This window comes from Leptidea sinapis, chromosome 8, assembly GCF_905404315.1.
Source record: "Leptidea sinapis chromosome 8, ilLepSina1.1, whole genome shotgun sequence".
Taxonomy (NCBI): domain Eukaryota; kingdom Metazoa; phylum Arthropoda; class Insecta; order Lepidoptera; family Pieridae; genus Leptidea; species Leptidea sinapis.
The window spans coordinates 10,001,264-10,017,002 of NC_066272.1; the positions used below are offsets into that span (position 1 = coordinate 10,001,264).

General features: G+C 34.7%; 1 protein-coding gene across 1 annotated transcript in view; it reads left to right on the forward strand.

Annotated features, from left to right (window-relative positions):
• Window positions 1–313: 313 nt before the first annotated feature.
• Window positions 314–15,739, forward strand: part of LOC126965605 (protein unc-80 homolog) — a 52,032-nt gene continuing 36,606 nt past the window's right edge. The window contains exons 1-15 of the mRNA XM_050809261.1: window positions 314–451; window positions 2,457–2,483; window positions 3,195–3,215; window positions 3,292–3,437; window positions 3,820–3,985; window positions 4,871–5,087; window positions 5,626–5,813; window positions 6,388–6,548; window positions 7,821–7,920; window positions 8,369–8,472; window positions 10,785–11,160; window positions 11,241–11,380; window positions 11,782–11,811; window positions 13,642–13,786; window positions 14,914–15,111. Of these exons, the coding sequence (XP_050665218.1) occupies window positions 314–451; window positions 2,457–2,483; window positions 3,195–3,215; window positions 3,292–3,437; window positions 3,820–3,985; window positions 4,871–5,087; window positions 5,626–5,813; window positions 6,388–6,548; window positions 7,821–7,920; window positions 8,369–8,472; window positions 10,785–11,160; window positions 11,241–11,380; window positions 11,782–11,811; window positions 13,642–13,786; window positions 14,914–15,111 (2,157 nt within the window). The remainder of the gene's footprint in view (window positions 452–2,456; window positions 2,484–3,194; window positions 3,216–3,291; window positions 3,438–3,819; window positions 3,986–4,870; window positions 5,088–5,625; window positions 5,814–6,387; window positions 6,549–7,820; window positions 7,921–8,368; window positions 8,473–10,784; window positions 11,161–11,240; window positions 11,381–11,781; window positions 11,812–13,641; window positions 13,787–14,913; window positions 15,112–15,739) is intronic.

Genomic DNA, 15,739 nt, shown 5'->3' on the forward strand with positions numbered 1-15,739 from the left:
CTGGGGCATAGTCCGAGTTTCGTATCTCTATGTCAGTGGTGTGTAATACAACGCAATATTTATACAGACAGTTGAAAATTCAGTACCTAATAAATCGAATCAAATCATAAGTAATTGCTGTATTCATTATGTTCAAGAAACTACTACTCAAAGTAGTTGCGTAGTTACAATGCGGCTAAGAATTTTGGATTCAACCAAAAATTCGGAGTGGTAATAATTACGTCGTGATAATAATTATCAATCATATATTGTTGTATTAATACCTATTCAACTAACCATTATTATTTTACTTACCAAGTTAACGATGAAAATGATGAAAGAAAAAGATACGTCTGAAGATGATCCCAGGAACGATGACATCATACCGTATGCCGTGCAGATATTTTTATGGCGACAAACCACACCTTTCGTTCGACCAAAGTTTGGAAAAGTGCACGATGCAGCTTGCACGGTAAGGATTCTATTTAATTATTATGCTTTGTCATTAGCGAAGGCTGTCTCCCTTATGCGATTATTGTACTTGTGTTTCTTTGTTACTTATTATATTCTTTTTTTTTTATTATTATTTTGTTTTTTACTTAAGATACCATAAACCTATTGTATCAGTTTTAAAGATTAGCGATGATGATGCTGGTAAAGAAGAGTCGTTGAAATTATGGATGAAAGTTGATTTTTCTGAGGGATAAACTTTTTAATGTAAAATAATTTTAATAGTTCTAAATTTTTTATGTAGTATAAATTATGATTTTTGTGTACCTACTATAGCGCAATAAATGAATATTGTATTTAACCATATAAATACTAGTACTTTTATACTGATAAAGCAATTCGTGCGAAATCATTCCAAAATATTCAATACCCGAAATGCACAACGTTAATGTTCAAGTTTTCACTTGTCACCAGACAATATTTTCTCGAATTTTAAGTAAGTCGGACATTTTCTTACGTAATCTATTGAAACTCGCTATTTTGAGAATACTTAATTCTAAATGTAATTTCGGTTAAAATATCAATATTTTTACAAATTGATGACAAGATGTATAAATTGACATACACTAAATAATTAAAGAAATTGTGCGAGCAATTATTTATTGGAACAAATTACTTAAAATGGACGGAATGGAATAATTATCGATTATTTAAAATATAAGATAAGAGCCTCGAAGACAGGACCGACCAGGAACCACAAGCAGCGCTAGTTCACAAGCATTACGTATGGACCAGCCATCGCTTCCCTCGCACATATCTTAGTGAAGGTAACGAACCGCCCGCCCCACGAGCAGTGCTATTTAAACGAGCATGACAAGCCTTGCCCCGGAAACTCAGCTAAAAAAATCTTACAGATATTTGCTCACTAAATACCTCTACTCACAGTAAAAGTTAAACATTTATTTATTTATAATTATAAAATTCTATACAAGTTTATAGTATAACATCATATTATACATTTGTATATTTGCAATCATTACTTCATAAGTTGGGCTCATTGGTGAACTAGAGAAAAACTTCAGTAATTGAAGCGGAAAAGTGTAATTCTAATTTATCAACTTGACATTTGTGGAACTTTGTGTCGATATTGTCCTACCATATAGATGAGTTACTTGAGTTAAGATCCCCTTCATGAACGGTTTTGAACTTAAAGTTTAACTTCTCTCTAGATCTGCTCTGCTTCTGCAATGATCGCTCGTCGACAGGTGGGCTTAGGGTCATGGCCATGGCATGACGATGGGTATTACAGCACAGAGCTTATTCTCTGGTATATGATTAAAAACAATTGTGTCGCCAATACAGTGTTCCCACAGATTTATGTTTGAGAGGTTTTTGTTCTAGGCTAGCGATGGAAGCGATTTCACTTCCAACGGTTCCCACCATCCTTGCGAGCATTCATGAGTTTGCATATATTAAATAAACCAAGATTTCCAATAATATAGTTTAAAGACCAAATAATTAAACTGTAAATATATTTCACGGAGTTCTGGCTTCGCAATTACGATAATTCAACCACTGGTCCAATGACCATATGATCATTACCTTGAAATAGCCGAACTATAATTAGTTAGAAGTATAAATCTTTCAATCATAATTACAACGACTGTCTCACGAATTTTCGATCAGGCCACGTGTCCTGACGCCAGTATAAGATTTTATACCCTTCCCAGAAAAAAAACTCAGCGCCGCTAAGGAAGTTTTCCCTTTAAAAAAAAATTGACATCGCTAAGTTTCTAGCCCCCGTTCTTCTTAGGTCTGAGTAATACTTTTTCCTGTAAGTATTTTACTTTCAATAAGTGATTTCGTATCCCACATTGAATAAAAATATTTGATTTTGTAAGTGAATACTTCAAACTATTAGAATTTGAGAGTGAAGCCTAAGAAGAATTTTCCGCCGTTTCTTTGGGCTAGATTTCTTTAGCCAGACTCTAGCTAACCTAATGGAAAATTATTTTTTATACATGCAGTTCTGCCAACGAGCTCCAGGACATCACGTAAGTTGAATTTGGTTTATATTATTTTAAATTAGGAGTAGTTACACAAAAAACTTTCAGTACATGTTGTGATAATAATATTGACACACATTTTACACAAATTATCTTGCCCCAAATTAAGCATAATTAAATAGCCTGTGTTATGGATTGCAAGATAACGATATATTTACTACAATATACTTACTTAAACATGCATAAATACATATAAACATCCATGACTTGGAAACAAACATCCATATTCATCATATAAATGCTTGCACCTACCGGGATTCGAACCAGGGATCTCTAGTTTAGTAGTCAGCATCGCTAATCGCCAATCATCTCGGCTATACAGGTCGTCAATAATATGTAGGTAGGAGCAATATCTATGTAAAGATGTTAAATATAAAAAAAATTACGTTTTTGGTTACTTCAATTATTTTTCAGGAAAGACCTATTATTACTATTGATGTTTTTCACCTCTAACAATGTTAACTTTTGCTTATTTACTATCTAGTTTGATACTTGACATTTGACACTTGACAGTTTCAAGTTTGACAACTAAATGCTAACGGTTTGTTTGTTTTGATTTTGTACTGCGGGAGACTTGAAAGCAATTAATGTATTATTTACGTTACAAAGTTTTTTTTGGAAAATATTATTATTTATAAAAATACATTCGTAGTGCAAGTGTATTAATACGTAATTAACATTTCATGCGACTTATAACAGGAATCAAAAGAGGCATGCAAGGTGTGTAGTACTACTTATTGAATTGGCAATAACTTATTGGAATCCTATCAATTCTAGCATGAATTATTTTTTTTAGTCCCTCGAGAAAGTATTAGTGCAAAATCTTCGATTCGGTCTATCAAGTAGCCTTATAGAAGCCATTGATACAATACCGCGATGGCGCCTAATACAAGCTGCTTTGCCTCATGTAATGCACTCTTTGGCTTCATTACTGCACAACAGGTATGCCTAATTAATTAGCAAGATTCCACGATAATATAGCAAATTATATCTTGATCTTATCTATTTTCAAAACTCTTAAATAGACATAGTTCCTGAAAAATGTTCCAAGCCACAAACATCACATTTTAAGGAATTTATGTTTAAAGTTTAATAAATATTAGTGTATTCTATATCCAACCCACATGGGGTTGGTCTACTAACTCATGATGTCATTTAAAGAGTGATAGTAGGGCTGCCATTTTTTGTTAGTCTTTTAATATGAATCATGTGACCAGTTTTTTGTTCTTAACTCAATTTCGACATGATTGTGGTTTGGAACGTTTTTCTGGAATTACATTCAAATGTATGAAGAATTGCACATTGAATTATTTTCTATTCCCAGAGTGAAAGACAACATGCAATCCCTAGGAAATGTAGAGACAAAACTGCTCTACACACTACACTGGATTCTACTTGATGCATCTGATGAATGTGCTGAGAATGATTATGAAAATGGAAAGTACTACTCAAACCCTTTCCACTATCTTTTCTCTGTTCCTACTATGACAGTAAGTAATTTATCCCAAAATGTTTGTACACTGGTTGTTCGAAGTAAATCCATTGAACAGCATTATATTACAAATATTGCTTAGTAGATAAAATTAATTGTAATAAAACCATGTGTTGCCTTTATTAAGGCAGTACATGGGTGACTATTGATCGGGTCGGTCCTGGTTACCATTGACCATTACAGGACTGGCCCGAGTAACCATTTTAACCATTATTATTTATTACCAATGCATAGTAGAGATGCAGGACTGGTTACTCGGACCAGCCCTGTAATGGTTATAGGCAAATGGTTCATGGTAACTAGGACTGGACCGATCAATGGTTACTTGCGTACTGCCTTACTAAAGGCAACACATGGTTTTATTGCAATTAATTTTATCTACTAAGCAATATTTGTAATATAATGCTGTTCGATGGATTTACTTCGAACACTGTTTTTTTTTATATATTATATACAGTGTGGAACTATAATGGCAACACTTAATGACGCTGGGGAGAGCTATCTAACTTTTATCATAAAACAATAATTATTGTAGAATTTTTAGAAAAAAAAATTTAATCACTCTTATGTGTTCTCATAATACGGCATAATGTAGGTGTCAGTGCCTATACTAGCGCGCGACTACTAGATATCCTACAGTTTGTTCCGAAATTATATTATGGTAAATCAATTTATTTAGGCGAACTATGTATTTTACTTTTGAATATTTTTTTATGGTAACATGTTTATTTAATGTCGCCATTGTGGTACCACACTGTATATAAAATTGTGTAACCAAAAAAACAAAATATAATCTTCCAAACAATTATTTTGGAGTTTGCAGTCATTGTAAATAAAAATATTTGATGTCTTGCAAATATATTAATATTTTATTTCCTTCTAGCTTTTCATATTTTTATTTGCGCCAATATCACATCATTTGAAAGAATCAGATTTCACATCAAACTACAGGCTAGAGAATGGTCTTAAATTGTGGCAAGCTCTGTGGGAATACAGACATCCAGATGCTGCTTGCTTTACAACTCTTGTGAAACCCAAGCCTAAACCATTCGGTGGGAAATATTCCAAAAAGAGTCATCCAGGAGATATTTTCTTGGGTCGTAAGTATATATGCTGTTTTTAAAATCATTTATTTTATCTATAACTTAATGGTTATGTTATTGAATGGGAGAGAACAGAAGCAACAATTTTTACAACCTTCTCTCTCTTGCACTGGAAAATTGTGATCACTGACAAGGCCCTGGAAAGTCTTGTCAGAAAACTTGATGCAAATGTTATTGGGGATGACTTAAAATGAAGCAATGTCTCTTTGGAATGTCAGGGTCTTGATTTTTATTTATTTTACTGTGCTTTATCCCCAATTGTTTTATGCCACTAGTCGTATCCCTTTTACCAATGAGCCTTGCATCTATATGACAACTTCAATATTATCATCAGCATAAGTTCCATACATCGACTTAAAAGAGTGGCAATGAGTTTCTTGCCCCAAAATACTTTCCCATAGTGTTGGCAAACATTTTAAAACATTTATCTTTGAAATTGATTTGTTTGTACATAGTAGGTGTTAGATTGCACAACCTTGGGAATGGTATAAGAATTTTTAAAGGTTTCATATAGAATTTGTTACAATATTTCCAGGGAAGTTCTCTAAAGAAGAGGGGGTTATAAATGGAAGCCCACCAAGTCAAAATATATCAATCTCACAGTCTGAAGCCCCATCAAAACAAGCAAGCACAGAAGAAGAGCCATGGTTATCCTCACCAAAGGAAACCATATTCCCTGAAACTATTCCTGAAGAGAGTTCTAGCACTGAAGAAGAACATGTGGTAAAAATAGTTGTAATACTATTTATCCTTCCGAAATCGGCACTGACCCAGGGCACTAGAGTTTTCAGATACACAAAGATATACAAAACAGAGGGTGCCATATATGGCACTTATTATGCTTAGATGGTTTATTTTGCATGGTCTTATAGATTGTTTCAATATGTTTCAGATGCATTCACTCAAATCATCCTAATTATAAGCAATTTATTAATAAACGTAAAATAATACGCTTAGACAGAACGCTGCGCGAGCGCCAAAACCACGCCGATCTGAGGCATAGAGGAATTTCCCGGAACGGAAAGGTTAAATCTACATCCCAGTGTGGGGCCCCTAGCAGACCATTTTGTGACAGATTTCTGGCTAATAGACTCTATATATATATATATATATATATATATACATAATATTATATTGTTATGTATTTAAATGATCATACAGATTTTGTTGAGTGTGATTCTTATACATATCATATTAGCTTAGAAGTGTTGTCAAAAGTTATTGCTTTTTGTCTGTTCTATTTACTCATGTTCCAAACTTAAATTTTTCCTCAGTCTGAACTTTGTTTTTTTTACAGTTTATATATAGGCTACCATCCGAATCCAACTATGGGGGCACAAACAGAGGTGCCTACACAGTGTATGCGGCGGATCCAAGCTTATTTCAAATTCGGAAGCCAGATACACCAAAACCAACCCTGCCTGGAATAAAACCATTGCCACAGATTACCAAAATGAGGTTAAGAATATTAGATTTATTATTAAAGCATTACTGCTGTTTTGAAGTTTTAATATTATCACAGAGTTAAGCATTTGTCAAACCAAGCCGAAAACCGCGTGAGACGTGGGACGCGATGCGCTGCGATTTGCCCGCTCTCTCATTCTCGCATTTGGTGATAAAAATTCCCTCGCGTCGTAAATTAAGGATTCTCAATCGGAAAGTATCTCTTATGACATCATAGCTTAAGATTGCTATTTTATGAAAGCAGGTGACATTAGTCGATCCACCTTATGTAAAACGCTACTAGGCTATCTGTCCATAAAATTATCAATATAATTTGAGATGGAACATAGTACAAAACGACCTAATTAATAGCGCGTTATAGTACTTTACTTTAATCAGAGACTTTCGAAATTACATCTCATCTGCCAGGAATTATTAATCTCAAATGTAATGCCGCGTAAATTTTGCGGTAATTCAACTCAGTATTCGCGCCAATTTGAACTCGTCCGTATAAAATTAACGTTGATGTTATCGGCGCGAGCAAATCTTGTCCCTCGTCGGATTTCCTTTTGAACAACATAACTGATAAGGGAGATTGCCCTTTTCAGTAACCTAGTAGGGTTTTAGAACAAGAAGAGCCTAAAATTTAACGTGATAACGCTTCCATTATTTACATCATGCATTGCCGATCAAGTTTAGATACTTCGAGAGTGCATGTGACTTCATGAAGTATTAGTTTGACTGGGCTGTTTCCGCACTTAGCCTCTTGATTGGGCCATTGTGGGTGTCAGTTACTCCTTCTTACTCCAACCAGCCCAGGCCGTCCAATAAAGCAGGATTCCGGGAGCGTTAGTAGATTAGAGTATTCGTGCCCTTTTCTTCTGCCCGTATGCATCCCCTGCATAAAGAACCGTCACATCTATGATATAAAGATGCATACACCAGTTTCTATCTGTACTCACGACTCGTACCGAGAACTGTACTATTCAGGTTAAGATTTTTACCGATAAATTGCATGCATTTAACTGCATAATGATTGGAAGAGGACAAACGAGCTTACATACCATCTTAGCTCTAAACGCGGTACCCTCTTGTAACACCAAAGCATTGCCGTCCTTATAAAGCGTCGAATAAGTACATATTAATTCGGAAACCGAAAACAGCAGCTATTACGTGGCGGGCGAGGATTGAACCGGGAACAGAGTCAACGGCTGTACCCATTGCGCCACATCTTCACGTTCTGTAGATAATATGTTTTTTGTGTTAAATATGTTAATTTTTTGACAGTTCGTCAGATAAAGAATCGCTTTCGGACAGCTGCGGTGTCCCCGGCGCTAAAACAACGCACACTTCTACCGAAAAAGGTCCATCGGCGAAGCAAGCCAATGTAAGATTTTTTTTATAATATTTTTTCAACACATACTCGTAATGTGAGCCTTATTATATCGTTTTTACGGCCATAAACCGAACTGTAACACACACGGACATAATAATACAACACACCAGTGCATAATAGAATAATTATCCCTACAAAGTTAAGTTAGTAGGAACCTAACTGCCAATTAAATGAGAGTAACGAGACAGCCGTCTCTTTCACATAATATTTTAAAATGTTCTTACTTTACCTACTTTCATAAATATTATGATAAGTTTACTGTTGCAACTTACATCTTTATTTATTGTTGTTATAGCAACAATACTAATTCACTCACTGTGTTGGTTCGTGAGTGTGTGTACCTACAGCTCGCTGGTACACGGAATGAAAATTAATTTTTAACTATTTGATACCTTGCTACCATGTTGCATAAGATTCAACACAGATATTTTATTTACAGGTATCGGCAGCAACTATATTAGACGTGGCAACACTACGCTGTTTGTTTGCACCGCAGTGGCAAGAAGAGGGGGTCTACTGGGCTCTGTATTACCTATACAATAGGTAACTTACTATCTACAGATAGAGATAAATTACTACCCTCTACTGTCAGTAATTAGCTGTCAATAATCTGAAGCTGTCCCAATATACCCGATAAGTCATTCTTATCGCTTTATATTGGGACGCGTGAATTGAAATGTCCATACAAACTTCTATCGCTGGTAAGCTATACGTCGTCTCATTAACAGACAGCGTGTAGGGATAAGGTGAGTTACCGTCGATAAGTTTATTGGGACAGAAAAGTCAACGATAATTACGATGTTTATCTCAAGTAAGAGATACTGAATATTGGGAACGGCCGTAAGTGGACAGGTCTTGACGACTTGAAGAGCTAAAATGTATTTAAATCATCTATAATGTATTACCCTTGTTTACAAATATAGACCTAACTTAATTATTTACTTAAAATATTATGAGCGATATATACCTGCAATGTTCTTATAAATAATACTTCTTCTGGCGCCATCTCCTATCGAAGGTTGGCAATCATTAAAGCTAACTGGATTTTGTTCACCACTGCCAGTGGTTTTGTACTCATGTTGAACCACTGGCGAAGGTACATACGCCAGGATGTTCGTCTGCAGCTAGGTCTTCGTTTGCCTTTTATCTTTCCTTGTATTATGAGCTGTAGCAGGTCATGGTAATGGCGACCCCAGTATCAGCTCGTTGCGTAGAGATGTCGCTTCATTGTGTGTCTTTTACCGCATTCTTCCACGCACTACAAACCTGTCGAATGAGCTTCCTTGTGCGGTGTTTCCGGGACGATACGACATGGGTACCTTCAAAAAAAGCGCGTACTCCTTCCTTAAAGGCCGGCAACGCTCCTGTGTATCCTCTGGTGTTGCAAGAGATTGTGGGCGGCGGTGATCACTTAACACCAGGTGACCCGTACGCTCGTTTTTCCTCCTATTCCATAAAAAAAATGGCCCAGATATTGAAGCTTTCTCCTTTGTACACATTTGAGTAACTCTATGGACTTTTCCATTCTCTTCAACACGTTGGTATTGCGAATGCGATCTGTCCATGATGTTCGTAATATTCGTCTGTATACCCACATTTTGAATGCTTCCAGCTTGTTGCTTATCGCTTGCGTTAATGTCCATGCTTTGCTCCCATACATTAAAACTAAGAAACCATACTGTTACCACCGTGTTACCCGTATCCGAAGGGACAGTATTTTTAAATATTTAGGTTTTTAATTTTACTTAGTTCACTGAAACTGACTGAACTCGATGAAAATCAGTTTGTAGTAAGAACATTTAATTATAATAGGCTAGGTGTTTACTAAGGTTATTAAATATGGTGTCGACCTCTAGGTGTCTATTTATGACCATCGGTTTGATTTGAGCTCAAATCGATAATAACAATAATTATTGACTCAATTATTTTCAACAAATGATCTAGTTCAAAACTAGGAATAGCCTGTAGGTACTATTGATTACGATATATTTTGTACAATATGCATACTTGAAAATACATATTATACTACCTACTAGACCCGACAGTCGTTCTGATCATAATAAAAAAATATATTAATTTTTCTAAAGCCATCGTAAAATGAAAGTCTAGTCTAAACCGATGAAAGGGGTAAGATATGAAATAAAAACGGTTTTATATATTTTCATTAAATCAGCTCAGTAGCTATTAGCGTTTATCCCGAACATCTACGTGACACGAGATTTTTATATTTATACCTACTACCAGGAAACATCGCATTGTATTGCAATATAAAGTAATAAAAAAATGGGTTATAAAAAATGGATGATGACCGATTCTTAGACCTACCAAATGTATCGTACTATCGTAATAATCATTATATTCGATTGCCATCTTGCAACTCTATTGCGTATCTGTGGATGGAATAGAATATTAAAATTGCGATACAAAAATAGGTGTCGATCGTAGACGGGTGAAAATTTGAAGTTGTATGATATTTTTAATGCGTTTAATGATTAATCATAATAAAATAAAAATAAAAAAAAATGCCAAAAAACAATATTTAGGGGTATGTAAAATAGATGTTGGCCGATTCCCAGACCTACCCGATATGCACACAAAATGTCATACAAATCGGTTCGGCCGTATCGGAGGAGTTTGGTAACTGTTTGTTACCAGGACACGAGATATTGTATATATAAGAATAAACATTAACGTCTCGGTAGCTAATAATCTATTAAATTATTTATACATGCTTGACGTTAACATTTTATACATTTTTTTTATCACCGCTTACCAAATCTAAAAGTACCCGCAGATAAACTAAACGAATCACTAGACACTTGAAAATTCACTATTAAAACACAAATAATTTTCAGGTTACGAGATATATCCGACGACGTGTCCAAGCAAACTCAACCTCGAAAGCGTAGCAACTCATTGCCCATCCCGAAAATAGAAGTATCGGTATATCAAAGTTCTGAGATCAAAGAAAGGGACTCCTTAAAGAACTTTATTGAAGTGCCTGATTCTAGAGATCTGCCGCTGACAGAGGTACCCTTCTCACACGCCAAGATTGACGATGATAATCTCATGACAAGAAGAGCCAGCGAAAAGATCAAACGTAAAATGAAAATGTCAGATCTGAAAGCGTTCGTTGAGACAAAATTGCTGTCAAAATCTGAGAAGGCGCTCGAAAAAATTGGGAATGATGATCATAAATTTAGTTTTCACACTGCAGTAAGAATGATATCTGTACATATTTTTTATTTTATTATGTTCCTTATTAATTTGTTAACAAATTTTTGCGAGATTTAAATGTCTTTATGTTGCAGGAGTACCACAGATCGCTGGATAATTCAGAGGAAAGGCCGAACTCCGCCTTGGGTAGCCATTTTCCCCAAGTGGGTACAAGGTTGACTGGAGATTTCCTGCATTGCAATCTTGTTAAAGGCAAAAGTATGCCAAGTCTAAGGTGAGAAATTCATTTTTAAAATTCATATTTGGTAGTTTTTGTTTTTTTTTTCTCAATCTGAAAAAGATCTCATTACTGACTCCGAATCTAATTAATAAATAATTTTACTGTTTCTTAAGCTTTTAATACAGTTGGCGTTTTTTGACTTATTACGATATAAAACGCCGTAATGCCGTGTCTTCGAAATAGTTGAATAATTAACAAACGTTTAGCTGTAGTCGGTCATTAATACTAATTGTTAATAAAAATATTCTATCTGTATATTTTTATATACTTCTAATATCTTTAGCACAGCATGATTACACTTGTCTCTGGTATTTATCAATTAAAAATATATTTTTTTCTCTTTCTCCTGTCTTTATGATGCTTATACGCTAATATTACGGACGAACGATAACTAGCTGTCTCATTGATGAGATTGCCTCAAATGGGTAAGTGTAAGTCTAATGCAGGTTACAAGCTTACTTGGTAGATATAGGTATATTCGTAGGCTTCGTATGCGCACATTGTCTCTTATATTTTAATCGCTAAAGCTAGTGACATAGACAGTATTAAAACGTGCAAACAGTATTGCCTATAGTGCTTGCTCGCTCACACATGAGTGCGTCTAATCATTTACTGTTGCTTATATTATAAAATATTTAATTATATTCTAATATATATATATATGAGCATAAACAAAACTAAATATATAAAAATAATTAAATTTTTTATGCTTAATATTCACAGCCGCAGTTTTAAATTTTTATGTTGTACTATGTCCGAAGCTTAAGCGATAAATATAACTTTATTTCAACTTAGATAGGCCAAGATACAATAATTAGTAATTGAGTTTAGCTTAGCTCATTAATTAGACACTGCACATATTAATGTTGTATTAAAGTGAAAAATTAAACAGTAGGTAACCTATCCAATATTTTTTTATATTGTGTCGCATATAAAATAAAACTGGCATGATATAATGTATGATATGAAGTCATATTAAAAAAAAACAGTTTAACATATTATGGCACTGCATGCGCAACATACATTTAACTTTATATTTCAATATAGTTAACGACGGGCGACATGCTGTATCTTGGAATTGGTAAGTTGCAAGGTAAAAATGAGTTCATTGAAGATCAAGATCTCCTCCGCCTCTCATTTTGCTATACCTAGTTCTGGAAACTGAAATAATCTCGGTGTTACCTGATCAAGTATATATATTATAATGGAGGAGAATAATTATCTGCCAGCAATCATAAGACTTATGGTTTTAAAAATATTTATAATGATTTAAATTTATTATATTTCTGTATACTTTTTACTTTTTAACATTTTTTTCCTTTTTTATGTACTTGGGCATTATGCCGTTGCCTAAGACATAATATCGTGTACTTTTTGACTTGATTTCCCGAGGCTTTTTCTAAATTATTGTGATTTTTATTTGGTCGTATACAAGACGTTAAAAAAGTAACACATTTAACAAAATTGAAAAAAAAAGAGACATAACGTACCCAATTGTAAAAGTTGGGATACCTCTGCCTGCAGTCATTTTAATTTTTCCCCGCCCACACACCCATTTCATTCATGTACCTGCGAAGGGCGACAAACAACGAAATTATCTGTGATATATTCTTTAATGGTAAATTTAAATTCAAATATTTTTATTTAAAATAAGATGTGATATCATCAAAAGTACGCCTCAGACCTGAGAAGAACGGGCGCAACAAACTCAACGGGCTTTTTATTCTTTTCATAGAAAATATGGTTACAAAGTAATATCATACAATTAAACTTATTATTTAATAGCCTGAGGTCGCTCCGTTCCCAATAATAATAATAACTTTATTTCCCAAACATTACAATAATCAATAATAGTATTACAAGTTACAAATGTGTCTAAATTATATTATTCATTATTTACATACCATACAGGGAGCAAAGACAGCTAAACTAGTATGAACTGTGTTTCAGCTGTCAGTGACTTCTCGGTAATTAACCAATAATTACTTGTAGATGGTATGTGTAGATATTTTCTTTACAAAATATTCTGTATTTTAAAAAGTATAACAGATACCTAGCTCCGCCATTTTTGTATATAATAGTTGTTTGTATATGATTTAAAATTTTAAAAGATATAGAAATTTTTAAAAATCTTGTTTACAGGGGCTTTCCGTTTATCATATTTTTAGAAATTGCGTTCTTATATTTTTGATAAATTATGTCTTTAAAACGTTATATTCACCAATGGTTGTTTTTACGATTTATGATTATTGCAGATATATAGGCGAGATCAAAACAGAAAGAGCCCAAGGCATAACAAACATGCCAGCATCACAAGCTCAAAAGAAAAACAACCCCATTATTACTGTAACTGAGCACACGCCGACACCGTCGCCTGACTATCTATCTAAGACAAGACAGGTAAATCAGAATTTGAATTTACACCATTTTCGTCGTTATGCAGCTAATAGTGGTGGTTTACCAAGAGTTGATGATAAAATCAATCATTATTATTTATGATTTTTTTACATTATTGGACCATATTAACGCGTCTCAAATAGATTTTCTGGAATAGGAGGACAAATGAGCATACGGGTCACCTAGTGTTAAGTGATCACCGCCGCCCACATGCTCTTGCAACACCAGAGAAATCACAGGAGCGTTGCCGGCCTTTAAGGAAGGTGTACGCACTTTTTTTTAATGCACTCATGTCGTATCGTCCCGGAAATACCGCACAAGAAAGTTTATTCCACAGCTTTGTAGAACGTGGAAGAAAGCTCCTTGAAAAAAGCAGTGTGGAGGACCGCGACACATCCAAATGGTGGGGATGATATCCTAACTTGTGGCGTGTAGTGTGAAGGTAGAATTCGGCGGCAGGAATCAGGTGAAACAGCTCTTCGGAACACTCCCCGTGAAAAATGTGATAGAAGACACACAATGAAGCGACGTCTCTACGCAACGCCAAGTGATCCAGCCGTTCAGAGCACTGGGTCCCCAACAGTTCGAGCTGCTCTGCGTTGCGCACGGTCAAACCGATCGTGCTGAATGGATCAAGTTGCATGCTTTGAGTATAGGTATACTTTTACTAACTAACTTAACTACCCCAACTTCCTGTTGAAGCTATTATTACTTTCTGCATCTACTAATATACTTGTAGTACCCACGTACTTACTTAGCCGCTCTGTATTGTAAAATTATTCAGTAGAAAAATAAAATTGAATTGAAACAGTCGTCTGTTATATTGTTAAAGGCGAATCAATCCAAAATAGACCTTAACACCAATACACTTCCTTTTTGAACACCTTTCAATTCCACTAGTACTGCATGAGAAAATGGGTGGCGGTGATCACATATACTGTGATATCTACTAACTATAAATCTGAAAATAAAGGTTAATTTCTCATGGAAATGTGCCTTGAGACACAATTTACATAGACTAAATTTGGTTAATATAGATGGAGAGCCAATGACTATTTTTTGTAAACACTATAAGAACCACTATATTACTTACACATTTACGGAAACTATTAAAACCTGTTATGTTCTAGGGTTCATTAGAATCGCAAATGGATTCGGTAAGTATACAAGGGTCTCAACACATCCCAACACCAGAACGGAAGCCAAGCTTGACGCGATCACAAACAGACTCCAATATCAGCTATATCGTGGAAGAAATCCATGAAGCCCCGGGATCGGTTCACTATATTACTAAAGATGGTGATATTGATCTACAAGTAGTGCTCAAGGTACATAATATACCATAGTTCTTCAAGCTAAGAGTTTACCCAAACCCCAAAAGTTGGCAACGAATCTCTAAACCTTGGTAGTGCAAATGTCAATGTACAGTGCGTTTCACTTAATATCCAATATACCTTTTTTCCTCAAAAAAATAAATAAACTAAGTATCTCAACCAGTAGCTCTAACTATGCAAGGAAATGTGATTCATTAAAAAATGTTTGATATTGAATTAAAACAATCTCTGTCAACTCAACTCAATGAATTTCAGTCGGGGCTACTAATCACATTTAACACATAAAAATCATTAATTAGTATATTAACTTAGAACAATACCACGATGGAAACTGGCTGTAGTAGTTACATTTTGAAACAAGTGCGGAAATTATGTTATTGGTTTACGAGTCCCAAGCCGAAGCAGCGACTCAACAAAAGAACAGTGGAAATAACAATTCTTCACTTGCACCGAACGACATTTTTAATACATTTGCGAAAAAATTAAACAAAGAAAGAAAACTAATGAACAACAATTTAATACTTGCATAAGTAATAATCACCTGAAATTAACCTGAATTGGTTTTGAATTGAACAAAAAGCACTGAACGTAAAATAACTTTCGCTAAGCTAAATACTCATGG